The sequence below is a fragment of the Phalacrocorax aristotelis genome, chromosome 4 (genome assembly GCF_949628215.1).
Source record: "Phalacrocorax aristotelis chromosome 4, bGulAri2.1, whole genome shotgun sequence".
In the NCBI taxonomy this organism is placed as follows: domain Eukaryota; kingdom Metazoa; phylum Chordata; class Aves; order Suliformes; family Phalacrocoracidae; genus Phalacrocorax; species Phalacrocorax aristotelis.
Window position 1 is genome coordinate 69,674,620 of NC_134279.1, and position 27,596 is coordinate 69,702,215.

The following is a 27,596-nucleotide window of genomic DNA, read 5'->3' on the forward strand; positions in this document are numbered from 1 at the left end:
TTATTGAAGCGATCTGAAATTTATTAGGTATTTTTATTGCAACTTTAATAATAAACAAGACAAGTATGTACTCAGAAAAACTGGACCCAGTGTATCAGTTAATTTTTTCATATTTATACTTTTAAAATATTCAATATTTCTATAAATTCAGATATTTTCATTATGGAGTTTTATAAAAGTGTATCTCTTGAAATCACTATGCAGTTTTCCAAAACACCATACCACCTACTACAAGAAATTCTCACTGGCTTTCTACCACTGTTTTTAACAGATTACTTCATGGTAGGAAACTCTCTATCTGCAATTATTTTGCATTTGATTAAAACCCTATAGACTTCAAGTAACTTTCCCAAGGCAACATTGCCTCTTACAGACGTGTAAGATTTATGGCCTGCCTAAATTTTTTTGGTGACTGCAATATAACAGCCCCTCCAAATTTTCTGTAATCTGTGGATTTAATATACAATCATAAAGTGGCAAGATTTATTCCAGTTAAGGTGGTGTTTTAAAGTAATTAATTTCACCAGTCAATTTTTAGTGCACTTATACTGAAGTCAGTTCCATCACTAATTAAAGTATGCAGTAGCTATGCATATATAGGTAACTCAGTCTTTAGATTTTCACTGAATGTGCAATACTACATACACAAACTTGACAGACACTTTAATTATGCCTTTTACAACACAGAATTAACAGGTTGTTAAAGCCTGCATATACTAGCTACAGTGCATAACAGGGACATCAGTCATACCATTTTGAATTTTAGCATAACAAAACACGTATTCCATGGCTGGTTTTTCAATATGAAAACCCTGTTTGCTGTTACAATAGTTTCTGCAAAAAAAACCCACACCCCAGGTCCTGATAAACATTCATGCCTGTAAATTATATCCACTACTGGCAGAATTTTAATACAGTAGGCAGCAATTATTTTCAATGCTTCTTAAAACTTGTACCAAAAAATACACATCTTCCATAAAATCAAAAAATAAAATATCTGAAAATGTTCTGTGATATATCTATAAAAAGAGGAGGAATCCAGTCTTAAAAGTTAAATTCTGCAGTCACACATACAATTTAAATTGAGACCAATACATATTTGTACAGCTGACAGAAGACTGACTCAGTCTGCAAGATTAAAATACAAAGGTTATGAAAAGTATGCAAACTCTTATTTCAGGAGTTTAACTTTGTCCTTTAAAACCTTAAATTTGGGATTGTTATTCACTTTCTTATTAAACAGGACTAGAATATCCTCTTCTGATTTGTGATGTTCACCAGCTACTGCGTAATACTGAGCTATAACCTGCACAAAGACAGAGGAACAGTTTTGAGTTAGTAAAGATGATTCTGCTTTAAGCAATAATACATTCATGTTACTGTATTAAAAGTAGCATGGAATCTATCATGCTATTATTCCTTTGCAGAATCAGCACTGAATTTCTTCTGTAGTCCAGTAAGCAATAAAGAACATGTCCTTCAGCTGACATTCTGTCTACTGATATTCTGTTAACTAATGTCAAACTGTTTTGTTTACGTTGGGCAGGATTTTATGAACTTAAGCATTACAGAAAGAAATTCACAAGACCAAAGGAGACTAAAAAAACCATGCTGTACAGTACCTTTTTTCTTAGTTTTTTAATTGAAATTTCATTGTCTGGAGCCTGTTTCAGAACAGCTTTGATGGTTCCCTTCCAGTTGAATTTACCTAGAAAATAATTAGGTGTACAACATCATCAGTAAAATCAGGTATTTCCAAGTCTCCTTCTCTAGTAGGAACCAGCCTTCAACCTCCTAATTCTGGAAGAGGTCAGCAACCACAATAGTTGTTATCTTACTGGCCCTACAGCAGCCCGGTGTCTTAAGCATAAAGTCAGGTGGGCTGTTTCTGAAGACTGTAATAGGATAGACATGAAGAACCAACTTGAACAAGTAAGGTCAGGGTTGCTTTCACTTAACTTCTATGCTTCAGCTACTATGCAGCAACTCTTACATCATACAGGAACAGTTGGGAAGATCCTGTCTACTCTCCCTTAGAGCACAGGTAGGTAGTGAATTTCACACGGTACCCCCTTCCAGAGGTCATTAATTGGTAGTTGCCAAATACACAATCTGTATGTTCAAGTACAGACTTTCTCCACCAGCAATAGTGTGTTGGGTGATAGGTATGAGTAGGTTTATCTAAGCATAAACTAAGGTCAAACACAGCTGAATTCCAATTTATGATTCACTGAGCAAAAATGGGGATATAAGAGATAAAGAGATGCACAAGAGCCATTAACCTTTTCCCTCTTTGCTGGCTAATGTGTATGGCAGCAGAGAAGAGACCTGCTGCGGTGAAACAAATGTGCCAAATTCCTCACTGCCCAGTGAAAGCAAGCGGAGCCAAAGGCTGCCAGCACAGCAGAAGCAACAAATGAGAGATGTAATTCAGCATCAGGTGTTAAGTGTACTTATTCTGGAACAGATAAGGTATACTGAATATACACATGTATATGTATACTGAGGCACAATTTATTTCATGGTTTGCTGCAGAAGCACTGTATTTATATTCTGCACTAGGTCTTTTGCAGAATAGTTTTGTAACTATCTAAACTCCCTCTAAGAATACCTTTATCTGTTCCCACGTTTTCTTCGTTGCCATTGGTGTTTTGTGTTTCCATGTCTTCTGAAATGTTTTCAGTTTTCATTCTCTTTGTTGTGATATGAGGTTCCTCTAGAGATGGGATTGGATAAACATACACAAAAAATCATAAATCTAGAAGAAAAGTTCTGACGTGACTTCAAGTTTCTGTTCTTGTAACGTCAGTTTATATGTCCTAGGAGGTTGAGATTTTACAAAAGGACTGCGAAACCACAGCGTTAAAAAGCAATCTAAATTGTATATGTAACTTACCACTTAGAAATTCTACTTAGGTAGAATTGTTGAGTTTTAAGGCACTGAGAAAAAGCATCCTGAAAACAAACAAGAATATAAGGTGTAGGATGGATACCTTCCACATGTTTGTGTTTGCGTTTCTTTACATTTGTTTCCTCTTCCATTTCACGCTGATGGCCGTTTCCATTTATTTCAAATTCGTTCGCCAAGCTCTGCTTTCTTTTTTTGGACTTTTTACTCTTTTTTACTTCAGACTGGTTTTCTAATTTCAAGTCTTTTTTCTCCTTTTTTGTGTTCTTTTGTCTCTCTTCTTTTCGTTCTCTCTTATTCTTTTTCCTCTCAATTTTATCATCTGTAATCCCATTTTCTTCTCCCATTGTTTTTTCCCCAGTTTCTGCAGACTGCCTCTCTTCCTTCTGTTGTGGTTTGTCGTCTTCTTTTTCACTTGAAATCTTTTGTTGAAAGACAGATTATTACACTTTTTACATGCCTTTTTTTTGACATTGCAACTTCTCTCTACTACATAATTCACGAAGAACACTAACATCTTGAATTCCCTTAAATTGCTTACATGTGGTGATACCTGTTACCTGAGAAATAGCACTACAGAGTGTGGCTGATTTTTCTTTTAACTTAACAGCCTAAATGCTAATTACATTGACATCACAGAAGAAATGTTATCTTACAACATATATGGTTTCTATTTGAAATAATTGTCTATGTGGTTTTTTAACGTATTTGCTAAATGTAATTAATTGAAGGGAGAGACAACTCTGATTTACACAAAGATACAGCATATTACAGCAACATACAGAACCTATTCCCAAATATTCAGCCCTTGAATAATAATCTTAGCTTCGCCACCCAATTCCCTGTCTGGGACAACAAACTATTATTGCATGATGTCAACAAAGGCACTGCTGTTTGTTTTAATTGTACTTTTCTCACCTTAACCTATTTGCTTTTCTTTTACTGTTCCTGGGCTTATAATAATTTTCTTGTAGAATAATTAATAAATTAATGAAAATTTTAATTTTTAAATTAAACTTTAATAATTAGAAGTGAAATACAATTACTGAAACGTTAATGTGGCTTTTTAGAAAGAGAATACATTTTTATACAAGCAACTTAATACCGACATGTTTTTGTAAAGAGTAATTTCACTTCAATTTGAATTGCACTTAAGAACTTCCTTGGAGTACACACACTTCAAGGTATGTATTACAAAGAACATCCTGAGATGTTTTTAAGAACTCCTAAAGATGCGTTGAAATGATCTGAACAAAAAAGTTGTGTTATATGTTTTGTTTTAATGCTCTGTTCTATGGAAAATGTAAATTGTTTACTTGTGTTTAAATAAAATAATTGCTCAGATTCAAGATTTATTAAAAAAAAAATCAGTTTAAAGCCAGAGAAACTGCTTATGACTTCAGTGACGTTGTATCGACTGAGAATTAACGTTCCAGCAATTGAAATTCAGCGCCCAGAGTTTATGTTAGGTTCATACCATTTTAAAAAAAATGCATCTCTTTCCTTCCTGGCTCTTCTATTTGGATTCTTCAGAAAAACTACCAATAGATTTAACCAGAATAATTGAATCAAGAACATGAAGCATGGTCAACAAGGGATTAATGTCAAAGCCAGGCCTGTGCTCTTCCTCAAAAGAATCTGGGGGGAGGGGGAGAGCAACCTTTGCATCAACAGAGAAGTAAGCTTCTGTAACAGCTTTCTCGAGCAGTAATAGATGTTAATAAACAATAAAATCAACACCCTACCAAAACTTGCTAAGCTAGTATTGAAATAGCAAAGAATTAGGCACTGAGAAGAAAGGTCAGTGTGAGCCCATGATTTGGACACAGAAGTGGGAGGAATTTGCACCACAAACTGGAGGATCTCATCTCTCTCCACTAATAAAATAGATAAATGAGGTGCTGTTAATTTCCCACTCCAATACACGTAAATTTGAGGCCACTAAAGTTCTGAAAAGATGTTGTTTTATTCCTTCTTAGCGTGTGCTAAAAGATAAAGGTAGTGTTTTCCCCTTTCTTATGTACTAATAGCGTAGAATAAAGTTAAATTAGCCTTCTGATTATCATGTCACAATCATATCACTGGGTCAAAGTTTTTAACCACAACCTGCCCAGTATGCACAACTACTTCAGCAAGAGTATGTTCCACACATCAGCAATTTAGTCTAGGAATATTACATTATAACATAATCCATTGTAACAATGGGAGACAGTATTTCTGCTAACATCTACAAAGGGAGTCTGAAAGGTTTTCCTTCCAGCACTTTTGACTGTATTCCTGTGGTACAATGTTGTACGTCTAACTTAACTTACGTTTCTGGTTGCTTCAGAGAAGATATCCCACACCTGGCCTTGCAAAGTGCTGTCAGTAATTCTCAAACTGTTCTTCATCCAGTTCTGTGCAGGAAAAAAAACAGTAACTTGAAAGGTACATCTCTGATTTTTTATTGATTACCATGTATTTGGTTCTTGTTTTTATTCATTTGAGAATCTCATCACTTCTGATTAAGATCTGGTTAGACGTTTACAAATCTCTTAAAACTCCATGCGAAATTGTTTTGCATAACGCCTGTGTACTGTTACAAGGCTATACCGTGCCCCTCAACTGCCTCACCAACAGTAATCCAGAAGAGGTAAATATATAGAAAAGGTAATCCTCAAGCTTTTGAATACAGCTGGTTATGTTAATGTCCTACCAAACCTTATGACTGTTCCGATGAGTTAAAACATTATGGATTCGATCTTATTTATTTATAAGTGTACTGGACAGATGGTCATGCTTCTAAATGGACACCGTAGTTTATTACAGAAAAGTAAAATTTAAGTAAATACCCCAATGCAAACATCTGAAAATTTTGGGGGTTACTGCAGGAGTTCCTGCTGAAAATGAAAACAAAGCAGTAAATTTCTACTTATAATATGCTCACGCTATCAGCAATATATTGACTTTCTGGAATGTGGAATTCTAAGTAAAACCTAACGTAAAGATTTGTGCATTGCAATGAAAATGGAAAGCTGCATTGGTAAATTGGAACAAGGAATTGCAAAAACCTTTGATCTTCCACGGCAACATAGCTCACCAAAAAGAAAGAGGCTTCTTGACAATATCACTTTTCCTGCTTAGAACATTAATTTTGTAGAAAAGTATTCTAACCTCCAACTCGCTAGCAGCAATTTCACCACAGCTCTATTAGGTTCTATCTGAGTGCTTTGGAAGCAATCATGATCTTCTCAGCCTCACAATCTGAGGCACAGAACAGGAGAAAGGAAGGAGAAAAAAAAAAAAGAAGAAAGGCCAGTTCATCAGTAATTCTTTACTGATGCCACACAAAACATTTGGAATTTGCTTTGGCTGTGATGCAAACTTTAGTGAAGCATCCAATGTGGGAGACTCTGTCAGAATACTGAGCAACAGGAAAACTTTCAAGATTTGTATCTTGCCTTTACCAGAAAGCACAAAGCCACTGAAATAAGACTCCTTTAAAAGTATGTCTAAGAATTTGGACATTCAATAGAAATCTCAAATAGAAAAAAGAAAGGTATTAGAACAAGAACGAGCCTACACATGGAGATTACCTGAATGGTGAGTCTGGCTTAATACCTACTTAAAATGCCACACAGAGTCCTTTCAAGCAAGACGGATTTTACAAACCTTGCGTATTTGAAACTCAGCTATTACACCATCTATTTATCAACACCCAAATAAGCAATTTGTCCCACCTTTTTTAAAGGAGACTGCCATTCACTAAGAAAGTCTATTTTTAAGCTCACTGCATGGATTACTATAAATCTCTATTAAAACATACCTGAAACTTTACTTTTTTTCTTGGAATATTATCAAAGACACGCATTTGCTCCAGAATGTTCCGCACTTTAGGGCTTATGTTTGGCTTCTTCATAACTTCATGAATTTTCTGAATGCAGAAAAACAGAATTAAATCAGCAAAGAAGCATAACGATCAAATGATACAAGCAAGGTATGCAAGTCAGAAACACATTGGACAGAAATCGCCCAGTACCCACAGGCTGTATAGCCTGCTTGAAACAACTGTTCAATATGCATGGGAAAAACACTAACCTTTGGTATCACAGATCATAAGATGCCTCAAAGTTATCTATATAAATCTTTATATAGTAAGTGGAGGCGGGCAGGACTGCTCACCAATGCTTTCTGATGTACAAGTTACAAGCTGTAATAAAAAACTTTTAGAAGTAAAGTAGCATAAGAGATTCTTGCAGCATGAAAAAGACCTGCATTAAGAAAAGCAATTGTCAGCTGATTGATTTTTGCAAACTTCAGGAATTAATTGTGAAAAATCAGGCTAACTTTGAGACCACAGTTTGACATACATTTCTTTTAGCAGCAGTTCCAGCTTCAACAAGCATCAATCCCCATAAAACAGCTCGGGAATACTCCTGTGCTATGGGTGCCAGCACAAGAGAACAGAGGAGGTTAGGCCAGGGCCTCAAGGCAGTTACCTGAAGAGCACTGCTGCTTGTGGGGGAAAAAAGGCTCTGAGCTTCCCTTTATTTAATAAAGATGTAGCCACTGGGCACTGGAGAGCCTTCCGGTACTTCTGAAAATCTGTTTACTGAAAGGTTTTGCGGATACGTTAAGACTACCAGAAAAGGTAGCTCTGTAATAATCCCTCACCTTTCTGTGTAGAAAGTACTTACTACTGAGGAAGGCTAACAATTTTCATAAGCAATAGCATTCACATCATACTGCCTTTAAACAACATATGCAAAGAATATTTAATCTCAACAATGGCACTAATCTGTTTACTTCAATGGCATTATTGTATGCCTTGAGTATGCATGAGCTTAGTACTGTGTTTTACATGAGATAGAAATCAACAAATGCGTGGATAGTGATCTAACTAATTATATCTAATGGGGTTTTAAAAACGTGTTTGAGAGTTCCTTCCTAAAACTTTTAAAGGAAACTAACAGCCATAAGAGGGTATGTTCTTGCATAGGATAAATAACTACCTGAAGGGTAAGACAGAAAGGATAGGAGACATTTCCTGTGGTCCATCCTGCACTCTCTGCTGTTCAACATATGTACGAAATATCTGAAAAGACGGCAGGAAAACTTTCCTGATGATATGAAGCTATTCAGGCTGAGGACTGTGAAGAATTCCAGTAGGATCTTATGAGAATGAGTGACTAAGTAATAAAAAAGTGAATTAAATTCAACACAAATTCAAGTAAAGCAGAATGCATAGGAAAAGCAATTTTAACTTCACATCTAAAATGGCAGGCTTTGAATTGAACACTGGAGCTTAGACACAAGATCTTGGGGTTGAAATAGCCAATTCTGTGCAAATGCCAGCACAATGATCAGCAGCTGTGAAAAAAAAAAGTACATAAACTGACAAAAGTCAGTAAGAAAGGAATAAAGGACACAGAAAACATCATTATGACACAGAGTAAATCTATGGTTCATCCATATCTTCAACAGTGCATGTAGTTCTTTTGACTTCAGAGGACCAAAGATATCATTTACATATGAAGAACAACTGAGCAGGACAGGACTTTTCAGCCTGGGACAGAGACGATGAGATGGACAGGGATGCCTGACAGAGGTCTACAAAAGTGTATGTGGTGTGAAGAGGGTGGACAATGATCAATGCCTCTTTTTATGTAAGAACTAGGGAACACGAAACCAAAGTAGTAGGGGACAGATTCAAAACAAACAAAAGGTGTGTTTCTTACCAGGACAAGCAATAGACCTACCAAGGAATTGCCAAAAGAAAGCTGTGGATATTGGCAAAAAGAAATCTCTGCTTTGATCCAGTATAGCCTCTCCTGTGTCTTTAATGATTATAAACAATAGTTAATTTATCGTATCCATATATAGTACAAATCTTACCTGAATCCACTCCTGTTGCTTAGCGTCTCCTTTGTTAGTTTTGGCTTCAAAATCTTTGCCACCGTATTTCTGGTCTTCACTTACGCACTTCACGTGTTCCTTATAATCGTCACCCCTGAACACAGGAGATTTTTAACTGTAGTTCACTGAAGTGTTTCAGTCCTTTGAACTATGCAAGACTTACGTAATGAACAAACTGAAGTAACAGATGATAGCATCTAATATTTAAACCTTAATACTGTCAACGCTTATATGAGTAAAGTTTTAAAGTGCTTGAAGTATGTAAGACTGCTGACATTTCTGTCATCCTACAGCCTTCAGTGAAAATTTCTGATGTGCAAAATCAGATGTCTCCAGTATACCACTGCTTTTATTAATTGACTCTATAACTTTTGCACATTTGTACATGTACCACATGCACAGCTATTAATGCGTATCTGTGTTTTTAAATGACATGTTTTAAAATCGGAAAAGCAGGTGAAAAATGCTTGCAAAAACCTAATTCCTAAATATAGATATACTAATGTGGTAGTGTAGTTCTGACCAATATGTAAGTGTCCCCAAAAAGGAATGAATAACATAGATCTTAACCTTTTGTCTGTGAAGTATTGAGCAATACAATCGTTATTTGAGGACAAAGGTATCTTCTTACACAAATTCATACGTTTATATTTTGAAAGTAGATAGTAGTGCTGCCTTCTTCTGCGTTCTGAAAAGTGACAACCAAATTCAGATTTTTTGATGTTATTGCCAATATCACTCTTTCTGCAGTAGCAGAATAAGTAACAGTTGATGATCAGAAGCTGAAAGCACTGTCATTTGTAACTGCACAAGAAATTGCAGCTGTTTACTGTGTGCTTTAGTTGTCCTTGCAGCTCAAACTTGGATGATTAAGCTTGAAAATATATAAACACATGTATAATTTTAGAATACAAATATGAATTATCCAGAAGTTGCCAAATTTAATTCTAATACACTATAGGAAACTTGTATTTGTGACAACCACTGCAGATTGAGCAAGGCTAATTCCCCTCCTTTACCTACCAGAAATCCTTGCCACAGTCCATGCAAGAAAGGCACTGGCAGTTTCTGCAGATGTTCACATGTTTTTCGACTTGTGCTTTCTTCACAGATTCTCCACATGCGTTGCATGTGAAAACTACCATGTTGGTGGTGAGCCGCCGGTCGCTTCTGTGAAATGGGTACAGACTGTTGCCTCCCCGCACAAGCACAGCCCTAGAATATACAAAGAGGCGATCTTTTATTTACAGCTTGAAAAAAGCACTTGGATGGCCGAGAACAGGCACAACCGTGCGTCCGCCGGCAGCAAATCGAAGCAGTTGATTTTGCAGGTGCAAAAGTTCGCAAGGAAAAACTCATTTCGCCCGATGCCTTCAGCACCAGGGACACCAGCAACCCTGACACCAGCAAGCCCCCAACCCCGCCGCCCCACGCCGATACGCTTCGCAGGCGGCGGTTCTCGGTTCCCCGGCAGACAACCCGCGCCCCTCTCACCCGCCTCCGCCGGGCCCGGGCCAGCGGCGCCCCTGTGCGGAAGCCGCCCGGGGGGGGGGCCCGGCCAGGCGGGGCGGGAAGGCCGGCCCGCCTCCTGCCTCCCTCGCCGCCGCCCCCGGGCCCCCCCGCTCCCCGACGGCAGCCGGTTCCCTCGCACTGCCTCCCCCCCCACCTCCACCACCGCCTCCGACTGCCGCCCCGCGCGGCACGTGCTCCTGCGCCGCCGCCCTGCCCACGCCGTCCCTCCCCGCCGCCGCCGCCGCCGCTCTGCGCCTGCGCGACCACCGCTCCGCCGCGGAAGCGGAAGCAGGAGCAATAGCGGAAGCGGCGGGCTGAGGCCGATGGTGGGGCTGGGGCTGCCGCCGGGCGGCCGCGCGGAAATGGAGCTGGGAGGTGGCCGAAGCCGGTAAGCGCTGGGCCCAGCAGGGCCGGCCCCCTCCCCGCGGCCGCTCTCCCCGCCTCCGCCGGGCCGCGCCGCGTTCCCCCGCTGAGGGCTGTGTGGCGGCCGCGTCCTCCCGCCCTCAGCCCCGTCCCCCGGCGGCGGCGGCGGCTGCTCCCGCCCTGCTACCGGCCGCTCACGCTCCGTTTCTGCGCTTCCCCACGGTGCCTCTTGTCGCTTACTCCGGGGCAGGGCTCGCCCGCCCTCCCCGCCGTGCCCGGTCCTGTCTTGTGAGGCAGATCCTTTCTCCGTCTCTGTCCCCGTCTCCAGGCGGCACCTTGGGCCTGAGCTTTAGTGAGGCAGGGCTGAGGGGAACTCGAAATGGCAGTTTAAGCATAAAAGCCGCTGTGTTGCTGGGGTTCCTCGTGCTCGGGAGCAGCGCAGCGCGTCCGCCGTCTCCGCTGGGAGACAGGCGCCGGGCTGCCGACACTCAGCTCGCAGGTTGCTGAAGTACTCGCAGGGTGCTGTCGTGGGAGACATACACAAAAAAATAGCAGTGATCTGGCAAACGTGTGCTTTCTTTATTTTAAATCCTCGCAAAAGATTGGGAAAAAAGTACAATATAATAGCCTATCTTAATGCAGCAGGAGGCAGTGAATCAGAGAGTGACAATAAATTAAAATGTGGAGCCTTTAGTGCTCACGAGAATTGAGAAGGGAGGCAACCGCTTTCTTCTCACGTTTAAACCGAGGTGGTTTTTCTGCTTCATTTATTAGGTAGAAGTTCCAATTGTTTTAATAGTTGGAATTTTTCTTTCATATTTACATGTGCGCAGGGGAAGTGTCTCTCTCTTCCAAAGAAGGGACGTATAGACTTGAATGTAAACATGTTGTGTGTGTGGACATGTTATTTGTCTTCTGGTCAACCTATTCAAAGAAGTGATTTTTAAAAGAGACTTTACATTGTATTAAATAAAAAATTACCTTAATAACTTGTCTAATGGATCAGATCTGCGTGGGAAATGTGCATGCAACATGTGTATTGAGCAACAAATACAGCACAAATAATGCTACTACAGTGTTCTCCCTTTTCGGTTTAAAGGGTGAAGAAACGGAAGTTTTCTACAAATGCTGTTGATTTTGTAGATGTGATATGTTTTTGCCTTAGAATCTAATTCTTGTCGAAGTTGTCTAAATTGGGGTTTTTTGTGGTTATGGAGTTCAGTTTATTGGCATGTCATTAGCACATTTTTGCAGAAGCTGTTATAAGCAAAACTTCACTGAAATCGATATTTTCCATGTATGTTGCAGTATTTCTGCTGGTGAGCAATACTGTTACTCATCTTTAATTAGAAAAATGTCATTAGAGCTCACATCGCAGGTGTAAACTGAAGTCTCTTTCCTTTGGGAGCTAAAAGAAATTGTAAAACTGTTCTTCGTATTCTAAATTAATTTTGTAACTTAATGTATAAAATTCATCTTAGCATTTTATTTCATTGTAGGTAATTTAAGTGACTTTCTAGCATGGACACTGTTGCTAGCCATAGTTGTCATCTTCTCCAGCAGCTACATGAACAGCGCATTCAGGGTCTTCTCTGTGACTGCATGCTGGTGGTAAAAGGTGTCTGCTTCAAAGCACACAAAAATGTGTTAGCTGCTTTCAGTCAATATTTCAGGTATGTGATAGAAAATTCTTCTATTAAAGAAGTGACCTAAATGCTGTTGGTTGAGGTTTTTTCCAGGAAGGGTATATTTTTTCTGGTAGTTGCAGACTAAGCAACTGTTGGCGTGCAAGGGGAGAAGCTAAATTGTTTGTCCAGAGATAAATCTGTATCAAGTATTTAATTAAAAACAGTGACCATCCTAATTTATTTTCTGGATATACATAGCTAACCACTACACTGTTTGAGTTTGGCATTTTCTCGATCCTTACTTGCTTACCGTGCCTTACGTGATGGATCCCAGCATGGACCCACAATCAGTATTTCAGTACGAAAAGATAACTCTTTACAAGGGGCATAGTAGAGTACATGAACAGAGCCAGATAAGGGATATGATTGATGAAACAATTCACATTATCCGTTCCTGGATAAAGTGAATTGTTTCATCAATTGTATATTCAAATTAAAATTTGACTATATAGGTTATTATTCAATCTCTATTTAGAACAGATTCTCAGAGATGGTACCTGTGTTTTAAAGTATACAGGTGGCCCATGAAGCCACACCGCTGGTTTCTTTCCCCCCTGTATAGCCCTCATTGATCCTCCAAATATTGGGGGGTGCCAATTCTCCCAGCTTAGTGTTTTACATTAGTTATGAGTAAGCTGTTAGATATGGCAGTTTTTAGACCTTGTTTCTTGAAACATCTCTAAAGTTTGGCTACCAATTCTTACAGAAGAAAATTATTTTTTATGTTATGACCAGGGGAAAAAGATGAGAGGTTGTTTTTCCTTTTTCTCTTATAGTGTTGTAATCCTGATGATGAAGTGAAATTATGCTCAAAGACTGAATTTTTAAAGCAGTTAAAAAGAACTAAGAGCTCAAGTCTTATTAAAATTCAATAGGATATAAGTGACTAATTAATTTAGACTCTCAACCCAGATCTGTTCATTACAGTTCAGGTTTTAATTTAAATAGTATGGACTGGGTTTATGAAAGAATTTGGATGTGAACACTGGCTTCAGAGTAGTGTGCAGGTGTGAAGGTAGGACAGCTTAAGTATGGGGATATATCTGAAACTCTGCATTTCTAAAGTTTAAGGCTAGACTTTCATTTGCTTAAGGTTCAGAGCTCACTGATATTATGCCCACCTTTAAGCAAAACCTAATTTGAGAGTTAACCCACAGAGAGGAATCATCAAGTTCAGGGCATTTCCTAGTGTAGAAAAATAACTACAGAGGAGCAACCAGACCCCATTTATGTATCATTGTGTACTGTGAGAGTATCAGGTAATAGACTGGGAGTTTCAGTGGAAGGGTGTGAAGTTCCTGACTGAGGCAGAGTATGAACCCACTTAGTCTGGGACTGGTTATGAATGTGAAGAACTAAAGCTCTGATGCTAGGAATACTTTTCATCAAATAGTAAGAAGTCTTGTGAATTCTGACACTTTGAGGATTCAACGACAATTGAGTGGGTCTTGGTTGGCTGTTTTAGGCTCACTTAGCTGTAGTCTTCATTATTCTTTTACTTGGTTCTCATCCGTACCAGTAAAAAAAGATAATTCTTACATATGAGAAAATATATTGAAAAGAATGCCATCCTTTTTGCTGTTACCGTCCTCTCGTCTACTTGTGGAGAAAGGTTTAATAACAAGAACTTTAATAAGTTAGTTGGACAAGCTCAGTTGCCAGAAGAGAATACTTTAGCTGACTTTGAGGTCTATCTTCTCCTTAGTACTTGAGAACTTCTTATGTCCTGTTTTATTTGCCATGATGGAAGGAGAAGCACCATTCTGAGTCAACTGACTTTTGCAAATAGTCCATAAATACACCATGGCACCTAATTTGTAAAGAACATTGGATAGGAAACCACAAGGATAGGATGTGCTTTCAAAACATTAAAAACCAGAAAATTAAAGTTACATGAAGGATCATTTGCTTTGATTTATACCTTTAAGTGTATTAATGTAGGACTAATATGTAACACAAGTAATTGAGCAGTTTTGAGATGTTCATCTGCAAAAACACAGCGATCTAGATAAGACCATATAGTGTAAGTTGTTTTTCCATAGCAGGCAGCCTGTTTGAGGTGTATGTGTATTTTTTTCTAAAAGTGTTTGTGTTTGAATATTTGCCTTATTTTATCAGGACACTTTTCCAGAATTCTTCAGGCCAGAAGAATGATGTCTTTCACTTGGACATTAAAAATGTAGGTGGGATAGGCCAGATCTTGGACTTCATGTACACCTCTCACCTGGATCTTAGTCAGGACAATGTACAAGCTATGTTGGATATTGCACAGTGTCTCCAAGTGCAAAATGTGCTGAACATTTGCCATACCTTTTTAAAATCTTCTACAGCTGTAGAGCAAACAGACAGCATGCCTTGTAATAGCATGTTTTCGCTGCAGAATAGTTTGACTGCAGATGCTAGCTGTGCCAATGACAGTTATGGAACAAACCTGTTGCATGAATGCTCATCTGACACACAGGCTAATAAAGTCTTGGCTGACCACCGTTCTCATGCATCGCAGTCTGTTAATCTTCAAGCACCCTCAGGTGATGTACAGAAACAACCACAAGACTCCTTAGATGGCAACTGCACAGAACTTCCATTTAAACAACCAAATTACTATTACAAACTACGCAACTTTTACAGTAAACAGTTCTATAAGCAAAGTGCTTGCTCTAATAGTGAGAGAGTAGCGGAACAATCCTTTTCTTACAACACGTCTACAGAAATGAACACAGTAGAGAGTAATTCTTGCACTGTCAATCACTCTGAGTGTGTTCTGGAAACCTCTGATCATTTACCATCAAACTTTCTGGTTCAGTCCTTGAATGAAGCTGCTGCAGACCAAGATGCAGAAAACATGCTTATGCAGCCCACCAAACAGATGCGGCTGAAAAAGGCAATACACCTCAAAAAGTTAAATTTTCTAAGATCTCAGAAATCTGCAGAGCAGCCACCTGAGCCTAAAAAAGATGACAGTAGAATAACGGGAGTAACTGAAGCTGTAAATGAAAGTACCATGGACATGACAAATGTTAGAGTTACTGAAGAAAAAGAAGCTGAAGATTTAGTGAATTCTGAGAATTTTGAAAAAACTGTTGAAATTGAAAGATCTCAAGGTCCTTTGGAACAAGAAGGGCAATCACAGACTCTTCAGTCACAGAGGCAATATACTTGTGAATTATGTGGGAAGGCTTTCAAACATCCAAGCAATTTGGAGCTCCATAAAAGGTCTCATACAGGTACAGTTATCAGTAACTTGGTCTGCAAACCAAATATTTCAGTTAAAGAGGATGTCTTGTGGTATCTCGTGATTCAGAGATGCTGGTTAAGGGTCTACTTTCAAAAGGTTGTGGGTTGTTTTGTTTGTTTTTTTAAATGAATAATCATACAGGAATGAAGACTCTACGAGTGAGTTTAACTGAGAGTTTTGGTTGTATTAAAGATTTCTCCTTCATATTTGTTTTTTTAGGGTTATTTTTCAGAATGTTGTGTGATATTTCAGTGAAAATTTTATTTTTGTTTTGCATTGAGAAGAGGCATTTCTAGTCTGTTTGTCAGATGGCCCAGAGGTCTGAGCCAGATAACAATGAAAAGTGTAAATGGATAGAAGACAATACTACACGTGTTCTAGACAACTTCAGTTCTCACTGATCATACATTGTAAGATACAAGTGGTTAGGTCTCAGTGATACTTTCTTTTTAACCTTTAGAAATATGCTCTATAATTAACTTACACTTCATTCCTAGTGTGAACAACTTTCCTTACGTTTACCTAGAGAGTAATGCTCTTGCAGACAAGTAGGCTGCAGAGTGAATGAGAATTTTGAATTACTTGTTTTTAAAAACTCACAGGTAATATTATTTTTGAACATAGCATAGGTTTATTTCTGAAGATCTTTTTATTCTAGTGAAAAACAAGACCCAGTCTAACTTTGAATTAACTAATTAGTCTGTTCAATTTAACCAGCATGTCCTATTGTATTGCTACAACTTCAGATATGTTTTTTAAAAGGTTTTTAAGAATAACCTTAGCTAGAGAAGTAAGACCATTGATTTAAATTCCTTGAGATCACATTATTCCTGAATAAGCCATGGAATATTTTCTGCCACTTTTTCCTTTTTAAATATACAAATGCATCTCTCTCAATCTTGTCAAATAAACATCACTTTGCAAATGAGCATACATGTATCAGTACCTTGATAGTAAATATGAATCCCTCTTAGCATACATTAGTTTGTTAATTGATCCTTAGTACTAAGAATTTCTTTTTCCACATTATTAGCAGAAAAATCTTTCCAGAACCTGAAAATATGAACATTTTGCATTAGCTTCCTGAAGTTTTCACTTGGTATCTTTGAGTACTTCTGTATGTTCACGTTACAAATGCTGTAATTTTTTTTTAGTCTGGTCTACTGCGAAAGAGTTGCATCTCTTACCTAGATCTTTTATTTGCGTTGCATTTTTTGAATCTATTATCCAATTTGAGCTGACATCGTCAGGTATATTTTAATATCTTAGAAGAGATAATAAATACATATAAAATATGAATATCTGAATAAAACAGAGCTTCTAAAGAAGTTCCAACTGAGGGAGAGATTCTGAAATCAGTAACATGTGAGTTTGTGCTAGACAATCTGTGTGAAAGAGAGTTCCCCAACTATGAGAGAGCTGTTAGAATTTGCCCTTCCTTAGACATCTTAATCATTGGAAGGAATCTGTTTTTTGTGAGTTCTGCTGCCCATAAAACTACTTGATTTTTAAGAGCATGTTGCCTGAGTGATAGACACAATTATTGTATGTTTCTGAGTCTGCTAAACCATTTAAAACATGAGGTTCAAAGTTTAGTTTACCTTTTCTAATGTATCGTAACATAAAGGTCAGGGGAGTGGACTGGGTACTAACCTTTATAGAAGAAAGAGGCTATAGCCCCCGATACAAGTGTTTTACAAATATTTTTTTCTTTAGACACAGCATGGCCAGCAAATGCTTACAAGTGTAGGAAATTGGAACAGAGGAAAAGGGTTGCAGTGGCTTTGCAAGGTTATTTATGTATGTTGCAATTAATTTCTTTGTTCTTATTTGAGGTCTGTGTATTTACACATACTTCCACTCCACTTAAGCTCTGGTAGGTGGTGTTTCACTTTCCACAGCACTGCTTGATATAAACTACATTGTGTAAGAAACGTGATCCTAGACTTGGTTTTGTTGTTGTTGCTGTCCTTCTCTACTAGTCTGAATTTACACTGGATTCAGGAATTCCATGCTACTTTTCATACACTGTATTTTTCCAATAGTTTTCAAAAAATTCTACTTGAATGCTACTTAACATGGCATTAACTTTCTTCTACAGATGTGCTAAACTGCTGAAGATTAAGAGCATAAATTTAACAAATAATAAGCACGGCAAGGGAGGATGGAAAAATTGAGGCAAGAATATGACTACATAAGCCTGTTTGCCTGTTATTTTGGGGTCGTGTTAATTTGGTGTTAAATATCCAACTAGTGCAAAAAGAGTACATGGGAAATTGCAGTGGATAGTGAATAGGATGTCAATATAGGAAGCATCTGTAGGCTGAAGGCACATCTGTATCAATAATATTAGGTATACTGGTAGTTAAGTAATGTAAGTGTATGCTAAAAGCCCTTTCCATTCATCTGCTGCTTCAGAAAGCATAGCAAATTGATAGCTAATAATTTTATTTAAAAACTTTCATTTTCTAGAACGGAGCAAAAGGGTTAGCAAGCATTTAAGTATTACAGTGCTTACTGAAAGTCCTCCAAATCTGGTTTTGCTGAAGAGACGAAGGAAGCAACTTACTAAAATGGACCTTTCACAATGGCAAGCCAGTTTTTAACCCACAAATGACAACTCTTTCAATGTAAGTGCTCTGGTGGCCTGGTTGGTAAGAAAAAGCACAAGTGAAATTCTCTGTACCTGAACACCAGGAACTGCTAAAGAATTCACAGGTTAACATGGTTGCATTGATGAGTTGTCCACATGAAGGACAGGCATACTGTGTTCAACCCAAGTCAGTGTATTGGGTTTCTAGCTGTTTTAAGTGTATTGCTAGCGGATATTTAAAGGAATCTCTAAACAGAGCTTATTTCATTGACTTTAAGACTAACTTTGATTTGACTGGATGTTATAACTTGTTTTTAACTAGATTGACCTGTCTGAAAAAAGGGAAACAAATATATCTCTTATACAGTCCTTGGCTATGCCGAACATCCAGTGGTTTTTTTTTGGTTTGTGGTTTTTTTTAATATTAAAAAAAAAACAAACCCCAGCCCTGTGGAAAGAACTCTTGGCAGGATGGAAGACAATAGCAGGAGAGTTACACTGTCATATAATGCACTGTTGATCCTCAGCCTTTTCATTCTGATTTTGCTTGAGCAAGTTGCCAACATTCCATGCCTTAGTTGGTCCTGCTCCTCACCTTTGTGATCTCTTCAGGAATACCACTTCTGCCTTCATGCCTTTCTTCTCTGGAGCTGACACACCACTGCTTTGATCCCTCTGTGTGCTATGTCTTCATCTCTTCTTGTAGAGTGTTGAACAAGAAGGATGTAGCAGAAGATAGAAAACACAAGGGACGCCAAGGGTTCAAAAGTAAAGTCCCCAGGATGTTTATTTAAGCATTGTCTTAATTGTAGTTCAGTTACTACTTTTCCCCAAATTTTCTCTATTGCTGTTGATCCAGCTGTGGTTTTTGAGATGATTAGTGTTCTTGGATAAGTTTTTGCATTGGAATTTAATGACAGTCATAGAATCATAGAATAATTTAGATTAGAATGGACCTCTGGAAGTCATCTAGTCCAATCCTCTCTGCTCAGAGGAGGTCAAATTAGATTGAGTTGTTTTGCTCATGACCTTGTGTAGTCAAATTTTTGATATCTCCAAGGACAGAGATTCCACAATCTCTCTGGGCAACCAGTTCCAGTGTTTGACCACCCTCATGGAGTAAAAGTTTCTTTTCTTATGTCTAATCAGAATTTCTCATGATCTAACTTGTGTCTGTCACCTCTTGTCTTATCACTGTGTACCTTCAAGAACAACCTGGTTGCGTCTGTCTTCCCATTGCATGGAGACAGCAGTAAGTTTTCCTGTTTGCCTTCTCTTCCTAGGGGTCCAGATACAGTCATTACCAGTGATAGGTAGAAAAGAATCATCTTCAGTTTGCTAGGTCCACCCTTACTAATACACTCTAGGAATCAATCAGCCTCATTTTACCTGAGGGATGGTACAACACTGCGTAGTTTACTATTTATGCTAGAATTCATTATTGGAATAAGCTACTTTATATGCCCGGTGGTTTGGAGTTTTATGCAGGTGCAGAATGGTTGTCCAAAAACTAATTTGATATTTCTTTTCAAACAAAGCTTTTTTGTTTTACCTTTATCATGGGGGGGAAAAAACCTCCAACCCTTTGTGCATTGGTACAGTTATAATGAGGCTGCATGCAGCCTACAACAATAGTTTTAAGAAACTTGAGCCTCCAATTCCCTCCCCCCTGCTCTAGTTATTTCAGGGTGGATTTCTGTTCAGGTAACAGTCTTTGTGTCAACAATAACTTTTTTTTTGGTGTTAGGTAATTACTGCAGAAATGCTACTAGTGTTTTTTGTCCTCCATTGCAATTTGCCTTGATGCTTTTACAGGTGTCAGAAGCCTTCCCAGTTGCCACAGATCTGGCTTCCTGTTGGTTTGATTTATATTTGTGTTGTCAATACCAGAAAACTTTTTGTGTTTTGCAAATTGAGAGCCATAATGAAATCAAGCCTCAGCGCTCTTTACAGTTGAGTTATTGGTTTCTTAATTTTTATCTTTAATTGAATAAAAGCTTTCTTGAAACTGCTGTAAGGTTTCCATTCTTCATTAAGCAGAAAAAGTAGATTTAGGTTCAAGTTGTCAGAATAGCTGCAAGATTGCTATCTGTGAAGCCACATAACTGTGTATGTTTACTTTGTGCTTCAAAGTGTAAGAGGATTGCATTTAGTCCTTGATCCTGAAATATGTTGAAAGAACATCACTGGTATTTGGCAGCAGGGAGGGAAGAATGGAACCTCAACGCCTGGATATAGTAGATGTTGCTCATAACAGTTCCAAGGATGGAGGAAGAATACTGATGTAGAGCATACTTGCTGGAACAGAAGGCTACAAATAGCCAAGAGGTGTTCTGTAAAATCAGGAAAATTTTAATTTAAAAAGTAAATATAAATCTTTAGACAGATTTTGAATCAGCACCAAGATGAAACACAGTGCAAGATCTCTTTTTTCTTCCTGAAAATATCTGCATGCAAAATCACAAGGATTTACACTAATTCTTATGCGTCCTTGTACCTGTGGGCCAATTATATATGTCCTTTTAAAGTACAGTTAGATTCATGAAAATATCATTAGAAGTCTGACTATCATTGAATTCAGTGGTATTTGAGCATTATTGTTTTTAAAATTCTAGAAGGTGCAGAGGTTTTTTTCAACAGTGTAAGAACTAGGAAACCAAGAACTATGCAGGGGAAAAAAATTACCTTTGTGAAATACTGTAGAGGAGAAAAAGTGATTAGAAAAAGATACTTGTCTCAAATTGACAGCCAGAAAATTGAAGTATTATGCAGTGACATTCTAGATTTGAGAGTCAAGTTATTTTGAAAAGCTAAAGTGAGCTGCACTAGTTTTTTTACTAAAGCTGCTCATATGTTTTTGGAGATTGAAGAATACCACTTTTGTATGTATAAATTCAGAATTTTGGAGCAAAATACTTGGGTTAATTATCAGATACTCTTATATAGGATGAGAATTTGAAGGCAAATATATATTTGCTGGAAGTGAATGGCTGCATGCTGATCAGAGATGTATGTTACGTGTTGAACAGAGAAAACAGAATCCTTCCATATTGGCTCCTCTGCATTCCTTATGCTTTTTAAGAGCGGGCCTTTGTGTGTACAAGTGGAAAAACTGGTGCACTTCCCGTAGCTTTTGTTGTTGCTGTAGGGCCATGTCATCTTATTCTGTTCTTCATAGAGGTATGGTACCTCTTTCATTTGGGGAAAAAAAAAAAGTATTTTAAAAAAAATTACAACACTCTCATTCATATCAAAGCTCTTCTCCCTACTTGTTTTGAAAGAGAAAATCTGTTTCTGAGAAGTCTGCTTTACAAGCTTAACGGTAAATGCTGTACTTCCTTCTTGAATTTCCCCTTAAACATATAGGTAAGTGTCCTTTTGGGGATATTTTTACTCTTACATTACGCGTTTTAAAAGGAAGTGTACCGATTTGAAACGTTTGTATTTTATTGCAACTGTTAGAGGTTCTATGTTCTGTTTCTTCTTTTAGGTGAGAAACCTTTTGAATGTAACATTTGTGGGAAACACTTCTCACAGGTGGGAATATTTTATATTATGGTACTTACATTTGAAAATGAAATGCATCTCTTGATTCTAAAAATAAACTTGGCTTTAAGTCTATAGATATTTTTGTTCAAAGACAGACTTACTCTAGGGATAAAATATTAAAATGTCTTATTTGAAAATAACATGTTAAATGTTTTACATTTCTTTGATACATTTTGTACCTTTTATTCTGTCTGCTCTCAGTAGATGTGTTATGTATTTTATCTTCAAATGAACATTTAACTATACGGAGCCACAACCGTATTTGAAATGCAGAGAACATTAATTTTCAGGCTATTGTTTTGATTTATGCTTAGGGGTGGGTATGTTGTGAATAGCATTTTTACACCATCTGAAAAAAATACAGGTTAGACTTTTATATAATGTTGTATTCACAATACAATTTCATCTTCCTTAGTGGCATAAAATATTAGGCAGATTTTTTTGAGTCAGTTTGTTTCTATGAAGAACAACAGCACAGTCTGTCTGAAAGTGACAAAACTCAGCTATGATTTAAAAACAAACTTGTGAAATTTGCTACTTGCATACAGGTCTTAAGCTTCAGCTCTCTTAATTTGCCCTCCTTTGCTTGCTTACTCTTCTGGGTATAACAATTCATTTGTATTTCTACAAATTTGGTGCCTAGTTGTCTTACATTTCCAAAATGACTGTTTCTGTTGGTTGGAATATGTGCACCTAAGTACAGGAGACAATGGACGCGCATAATTTTACACTAAGATTAAATAATTATTATTGTTGAATAACTTTGGTCTTTCTTATGTTTGAAGGATTAGAATTATGTGGTCTTTGTCTACCCACCCACCAGTACTTGCACTTCTCTTGCTCCAGTTTTGTAGTCCACCAGTGGGACTTTTGACCCATGAACCTGATGCAGTTACATCCTCCACTCTGTTGCTAAATATGGATATAACACTGCATCCAGTGAGCAGTAATGTTTCATCATGCTTATCAAGCCATTTGAGCAAAACTGGGTCTGCTTATTATGCAAAGAAAGTGCATTTTCATTCATTTTGATGGCTGAACTTCTAGTTATTTAAAGAAAACAGTGGATATTTCCAAATTCCGTTGAAAGTATTTTTGGCAAATGGAGTGATATTCTGTACCATTACTGTGGGGGAAGAGGGAATAAAAAAGCTTCACCCAGTCAGAGTGTATGACAGGCATGACAGACTCCTCATACAACATGTGTTGCTCCTCTTCAATTAAAAACAAACAAACAAAAACCCAACAAAACTGGAAATTTCTGCCTCTTGATTAAACACCCTTAAACACTTTCCTTCCCCATTACCCCACTTTGCTGAAGGTGTAGGTAGATAAATATTGATGGACAATACCTACATGTCCAGAATATGAGCTGTAACATTCAGCTTGTGTGCGGCAGTTCTTTTCTCTGGTCATAAAAAGGAACTTGCGTAATTCTGAGGTATCTGCTTTCAAGTCATGCAAGTAAGACTCCACCTACCAGAAAGTGAAATGCAAGGATAATTGCTATCTACTTTTTGCTTAAAAGACCATCTTTATCTCATTCTTAATCTTCTCAGTCTGCAGGCACAGAAATAGTAACACTTTCCTCACTTAAGCCTTCTTGTTCTGTGCTTCTGCGACAGTGCAGTGTTGTGCCTGGTAGCGTGTCTGCTCCTGCTGAATGTAACTGATGTTCCGTTTGTTGGAATGTGAGGCATAAAATGAAAAAAGTGGAGAAGATTGACATAGGAACTCATATTCTGGAACAAATAACCATCAATGTCTTTGATTTTTTGAGAAAAAAGTTCCTTTTCTATGTCCAGGCCTGCATCTTCCCTTTCTACTAGTACACAGCCTGTTGCTATGTGGTCATTCTCAGCTTGATGATCAAGGATATCACGCTTTACCTCCTGACTGTCTCCTTCTGCAGAGCTTCTTTCAGGGAACCATATATGTTCCTTCATTTTAAAAGCATGCCAGTTACAAATAGACTACTAAGTCTAGCGTATCTCTCTAGTCTCCAGATCTGCGAGGAGTGGTATGCACCCAGTGTCAGTAAAAGGATTCTTCTGAGCATTTTTTTTTTTCTTTCACTGAAACACTGGCAAAAGTCCTCTTACTCTTTTTCATTGGGATGGCCTGTTATACCTTAACCAAGGTTGTGTACCACACTAATAGCTTAGGAAGAATACAAGTTACTGATGTTTTCGCCTTCTTTTTGGTCTCAGCACAGTTAATAAGCTTTTGCCCTCGTTAAGAGGAAGTGACATAGGCTTGTAGTAAAGAAATTGATCTACTTGCTCCTGCTTTGCGCTCTCTGTAAAATCTTTTTATTCTGGCTAAAAATGCCTGTATGGGACGTATTTCAGAATAATTGTTGCACTTCAAAATCACCCTCTGTCTTTATCCAGAATGACTTTTCAGATGCTTGTGATGTTTTGTGGCGTGGATAGAGATAGAGGTTCTGTCGTTTGTATGTTCCTCTCAAACGCACCTCTGCATAAAATCCCTTTTCTTTGCAAACACAAATTGTTCCATTGAGAATTTAGTCAGTTTAGCCTTCTCCTTCCTCAGAAATAGGTGCCTAATGCCTCTATTTGAATGCATTTCAGTATTATAAAGTTTGGCCTGAGAGAACAGTGGTTCAGTCATACTGTTGGCTGAAAAGCTTTACAGGGCTAAAGAAAGCTTGCTCAATGTTCAAATGGTGATGTATTTAATATTGCCCTCTGTGTCTGTTTGTGTGTGTCTGCATTACTTTGGTTCTGGTATGTTATAAGCTCTTATTACAGTAATTGATTATCACGGGTAATTTATTATCTAAAGGAGTCAGAATAAATTAATGATGGGTCATATTTTTGTTGTCTTACTGTGACTAAGGAGGACACGATAATCTTTGTATCCCCAATTTTCTTTTCGGATGGAAAGGACTTAATGCTCTTTCAGTGTACTTAGGTAAAACCAGGCAGTTATCCGTCAAAGAGAATGGAAGAGTTAAAAACTGACCGTGGAATTTATGGAACATTTGCAGCTCTTCTATCCAGACTAGCTGTATCCTGTGCTTTGAGAACTGGTCTCTCAGTGGATTAGCCATCCAGAAGCACCAGTGGCTTTAAAAAAAATTTTTAAAAAGTTGGAATGAGTAAGATGGTTTTGCCTAGTCATTACCTGGTTTGCCTGCTAGACTAGCAGGATTTTTACAGGATTAGGAGAGGAAAGATATGTAATAAAAATTAGTTACCAGTAATCCAGTTTGTTCGTTTCTGTACTTCCTGTTCTGTTTTCTTTTGATATGAGTAAATATTTATAGGTTTGGAGCACTTGGCTCTGAGTAATTTAGGTATTGAAAAATGTTTACCCTATTCTTTTCTTTTTAACCTCCTGGTAGGTGAATTTCAGACATCCTGATGTAACAATATTTTATTTGTAGGATAGGAAAAATGAGACTAACATGAACCATGTTACTAGTAAGTTTTTCTTCACTGTAATCTAGATAGTGTAATTTTCATTTATAATTGGATCTGTTCTCAACTATAGGTATTTCTTTTTCCTTAGCATTTGATTCCAGGCTGCTTTTTTTATTTATTTTTTCTGTTCTTGTTCATGTATAATTGCATACGTAAGCAATTTGATCTTGAAGTACATGGTAGTCTGTCTTCATTAGATAAGAATGCTTGAGTTCTGACATGCTTTGTATTCTTCAATGCCTTAGAATTAGGAATAAAGAACCAGTCTCATAGCTCCCATTGTTTTCTTTTTATCTGTATACAACAACAGGCTAGCTGAATTTAAATGTTTAAATTACTGTCCCTTCAGGCAGGTAATCTCCAGACACATTTACGGCGACATTCTGGTGAAAAGCCATACATTTGTGAAATCTGTGGGAAAAGGTGAGTAGAATCGTTCATCTTAGTAAAGTTAACATGACAAAACTTGTTTATATTTTCTTCAATCTTCGTGATAAACTATGGGCCAAGAGCTAAGGCAGCATGCTGCTCAATTTTGTGTAAAAGACATTGGGTTTAAATGTGTACTGATGGGATTAAAATATGTAAATGTCTCTAAGTGTCTTGTTGCAAGTCTCAATAATAAGATAAACATGTCACCACATATAAAGTCTGTGGTCTTACTTAATTTTTGTATATTGGTATCTTTAGTTAAGGATACACTGTTGCGTGTATTTTGAACAACATAAGTCACAATAAATAATGTGGTTCTTCACCTTTTCCTCACATCTTTTTTCATTATTTGGTCATATAATTTTTATTATATTTTATGGAAATTATGAAGTATGGGAATTTTGATGAATTTAAGCAAAGCGTTAAATATTTCTGCCTTCTGCTAACAGGTGACAGAAAATACGCTAATATAGGTGTAGCATTCATACTTAAACTAAGTGAAATGCAGAATAAATTAGTAACACTAATAGTGAAAAGGGGTTTTTGGTTGTTTGGGGTTTTTTTTCCTAACATAAATTTAATTGGGCATTGCCAGCTTCAAAATGTTTTTCTTAAACACATCCATTTATCTGTGGTTTATATTTTAATCTATGTTCAGAACATCAGGCATTCATTACAGTTGATTTCCACAAGATACTCAATTTAGAAGAATAAGGGGCTTGTAAAGAGAGTAATTGGGTTTCCGTATTCTGTTACAGATTTGCTGCTTCTGGTGATGTTCAGCGTCATATTATTATTCATTCTGGAGAAAAGCCTCATCTGTGTGATATCTGTGGCAGAGGTATGTAAGAACAAAAGTTTCTGCCTCTGAGGTTTTTTGATAGAGATGTGAGGAGTCATTTTAATCTTAGCGTCTGTCATATTTTCCTAGGATTCAGTAACTTCAGTAATTTAAAGGAGCACAAAAAGACCCATACAGCAGATAAAGTATTCACCTGTGATGAATGTGGGAAGTCCTTCAACATGCAACGAAAATTAGTAAAGCACAGAATTAGGCATACCGGAGAGAGACCATACAGCTGTTCAGCATGTGGTAAGATTTACTGTGCATAGCTTGGTTGTGTCTTTGCTTTTTTAAATGATAAGTAAAAGTTCCTATGTCAGCAGAATAACAATTAACCAAAATGATTTTAAATTGAAATATCATGTCAGTAAAGTTTTTCTCAAAATCTTCTGTCTTGCATACTTCATAGTCTTTAAACTCTGTTAGCTGGGGTAAATAAGTTCAAAAGCGAATTTCAGTTGAAGACTAGAGAAGGGAAATAAGAGGAAACAACACTGGGTGTGTACATGTTTTCTAGAGAAGTACTGATACCAGCTGCTTCAAAAATTACTTATTTTCAGTATAGTCCTTTCTGATGGAAAGCGAGGTTTGGCATCACTTGGCTATCAATGGAATTTTTTTCTTTTTTTTTTTTCCCCAGTTGAATTCTGTTCGGATTTAACTGCATTCAGCTACAGAGTTGATAATAACAACCTTTTGCTACTTTGCTTCAACCTCTGGAATAAAATCAAAACTTGATCTATACTTCATAGCAGAGAACATCCATTTTCAAAATCTGCTCGCTAGGCCATACTTTCAGGTGGTCTGAAAATTGCTCTTTGATCAATGATTCATCCTTGTATAACATTGGTGTCAGAAACTGCATTGTCTATCCTTATCTCTATGTTACTTAGCATCCTGCATGCTACTTACTTTTCTGCCCTTAAGTGTTATTTTGGTATAATTTCATTCATGTTCAGAGCAATCAGCTTTGGAGGAGGGTAGCTCCATATGATAATGTCCAACTGCTGTATGTTTTATTTATAATGTCTTGAGGCACAAGAAAAGCTGTCAGGAGGTCTTGCATCAGGGGGAGGAAATACAGATATGCAGGATGTGAAAGTATAAACAAATAGTTGTGATACTGTC

At 37.6% G+C, this 27,596-nt stretch overlaps 2 protein-coding genes across 5 annotated transcripts in view; one reads left to right on the plus strand and one right to left on the minus strand.

Moving 5' to 3' along the window:
- LYAR (Ly1 antibody reactive) lies at window positions 1-10,591 on the minus strand. Of its 2 annotated transcripts, none has more exons than XM_075091883.1 (9): window positions 10,470-10,591; window positions 9,827-10,018; window positions 8,783-8,897; window positions 6,714-6,821; window positions 5,221-5,304; window positions 2,994-3,330; window positions 2,612-2,716; window positions 1,623-1,708; window positions 1-1,306 (listed from the first exon to the last, which is right to left on the minus strand). In XM_075091883.1, exons 2-9 carry the CDS (start codon window positions 9,946-9,948, stop codon window positions 1,172-1,174), a joined length of 1,092 nt encoding a protein of 363 aa, XP_074947984.1. In that variant the 5' UTR covers window positions 9,949-10,018; window positions 10,470-10,591; the 3' UTR covers window positions 1-1,171. The 2 variants fall into 2 exon arrangements, with proteins under 2 accessions (XP_074947984.1, XP_074947985.1); XM_075091884.1 differs by lacking the exon at window positions 10,470-10,591 and adding an exon at window positions 10,298-10,436.
- ZBTB49 (zinc finger and BTB domain containing 49) overlaps window positions 10,589-27,596 on the plus strand; it is a 19,471-nt gene continuing 2,463 nt past the window's right edge. Inside the window, exons 1-7 of one of the 3 annotated variants that reach the window (XM_075091871.1) lie at window positions 10,589-10,703; window positions 12,178-12,351; window positions 14,485-15,590; window positions 21,685-21,731; window positions 25,542-25,615; window positions 26,383-26,465; window positions 26,556-26,717. In XM_075091871.1, coding sequence (XP_074947972.1) covers window positions 12,200-12,351; window positions 14,485-15,590; window positions 21,685-21,731; window positions 25,542-25,615; window positions 26,383-26,465; window positions 26,556-26,717 — 1,624 coding nt within the window. In that variant the 5' untranslated portion in view covers window positions 10,589-10,703; window positions 12,178-12,199. The remainder of the gene's footprint in view (window positions 10,704-12,177; window positions 12,352-14,484; window positions 15,591-21,684; window positions 21,732-25,541; window positions 25,616-26,382; window positions 26,466-26,555; window positions 26,718-27,596) is intronic. The other 2 variants (XM_075091872.1, XM_075091873.1) reach the window with 2 other exon arrangements.

What these genes read in the sequence shown, in the direction of transcription:
- LYAR (XM_075091883.1), bottom strand. Translation starts at nt 9,948, where the DNA reads ATGGTAGTTTTCACATGCAACGCATGTGGAGAATCTGTGAAGAAAGCA. An exon ending in AGCAACAGGAGTGGATTCAG is followed by an intron (nt 6,822 to 8,782) that starts GTAAGATTTGTA and finishes TTCTGCATTCAG; the next exon opens with AAAATTCATGAAGTTATGAA. An exon ending in TCTCTGAAGCAACCAGAAAC is followed by an intron (nt 3,331 to 5,220) that starts GTAAGTTAAGTT and finishes TTTCAACAAAAG; the next exon opens with ATTTCAAGTGAAAAAGAAGA.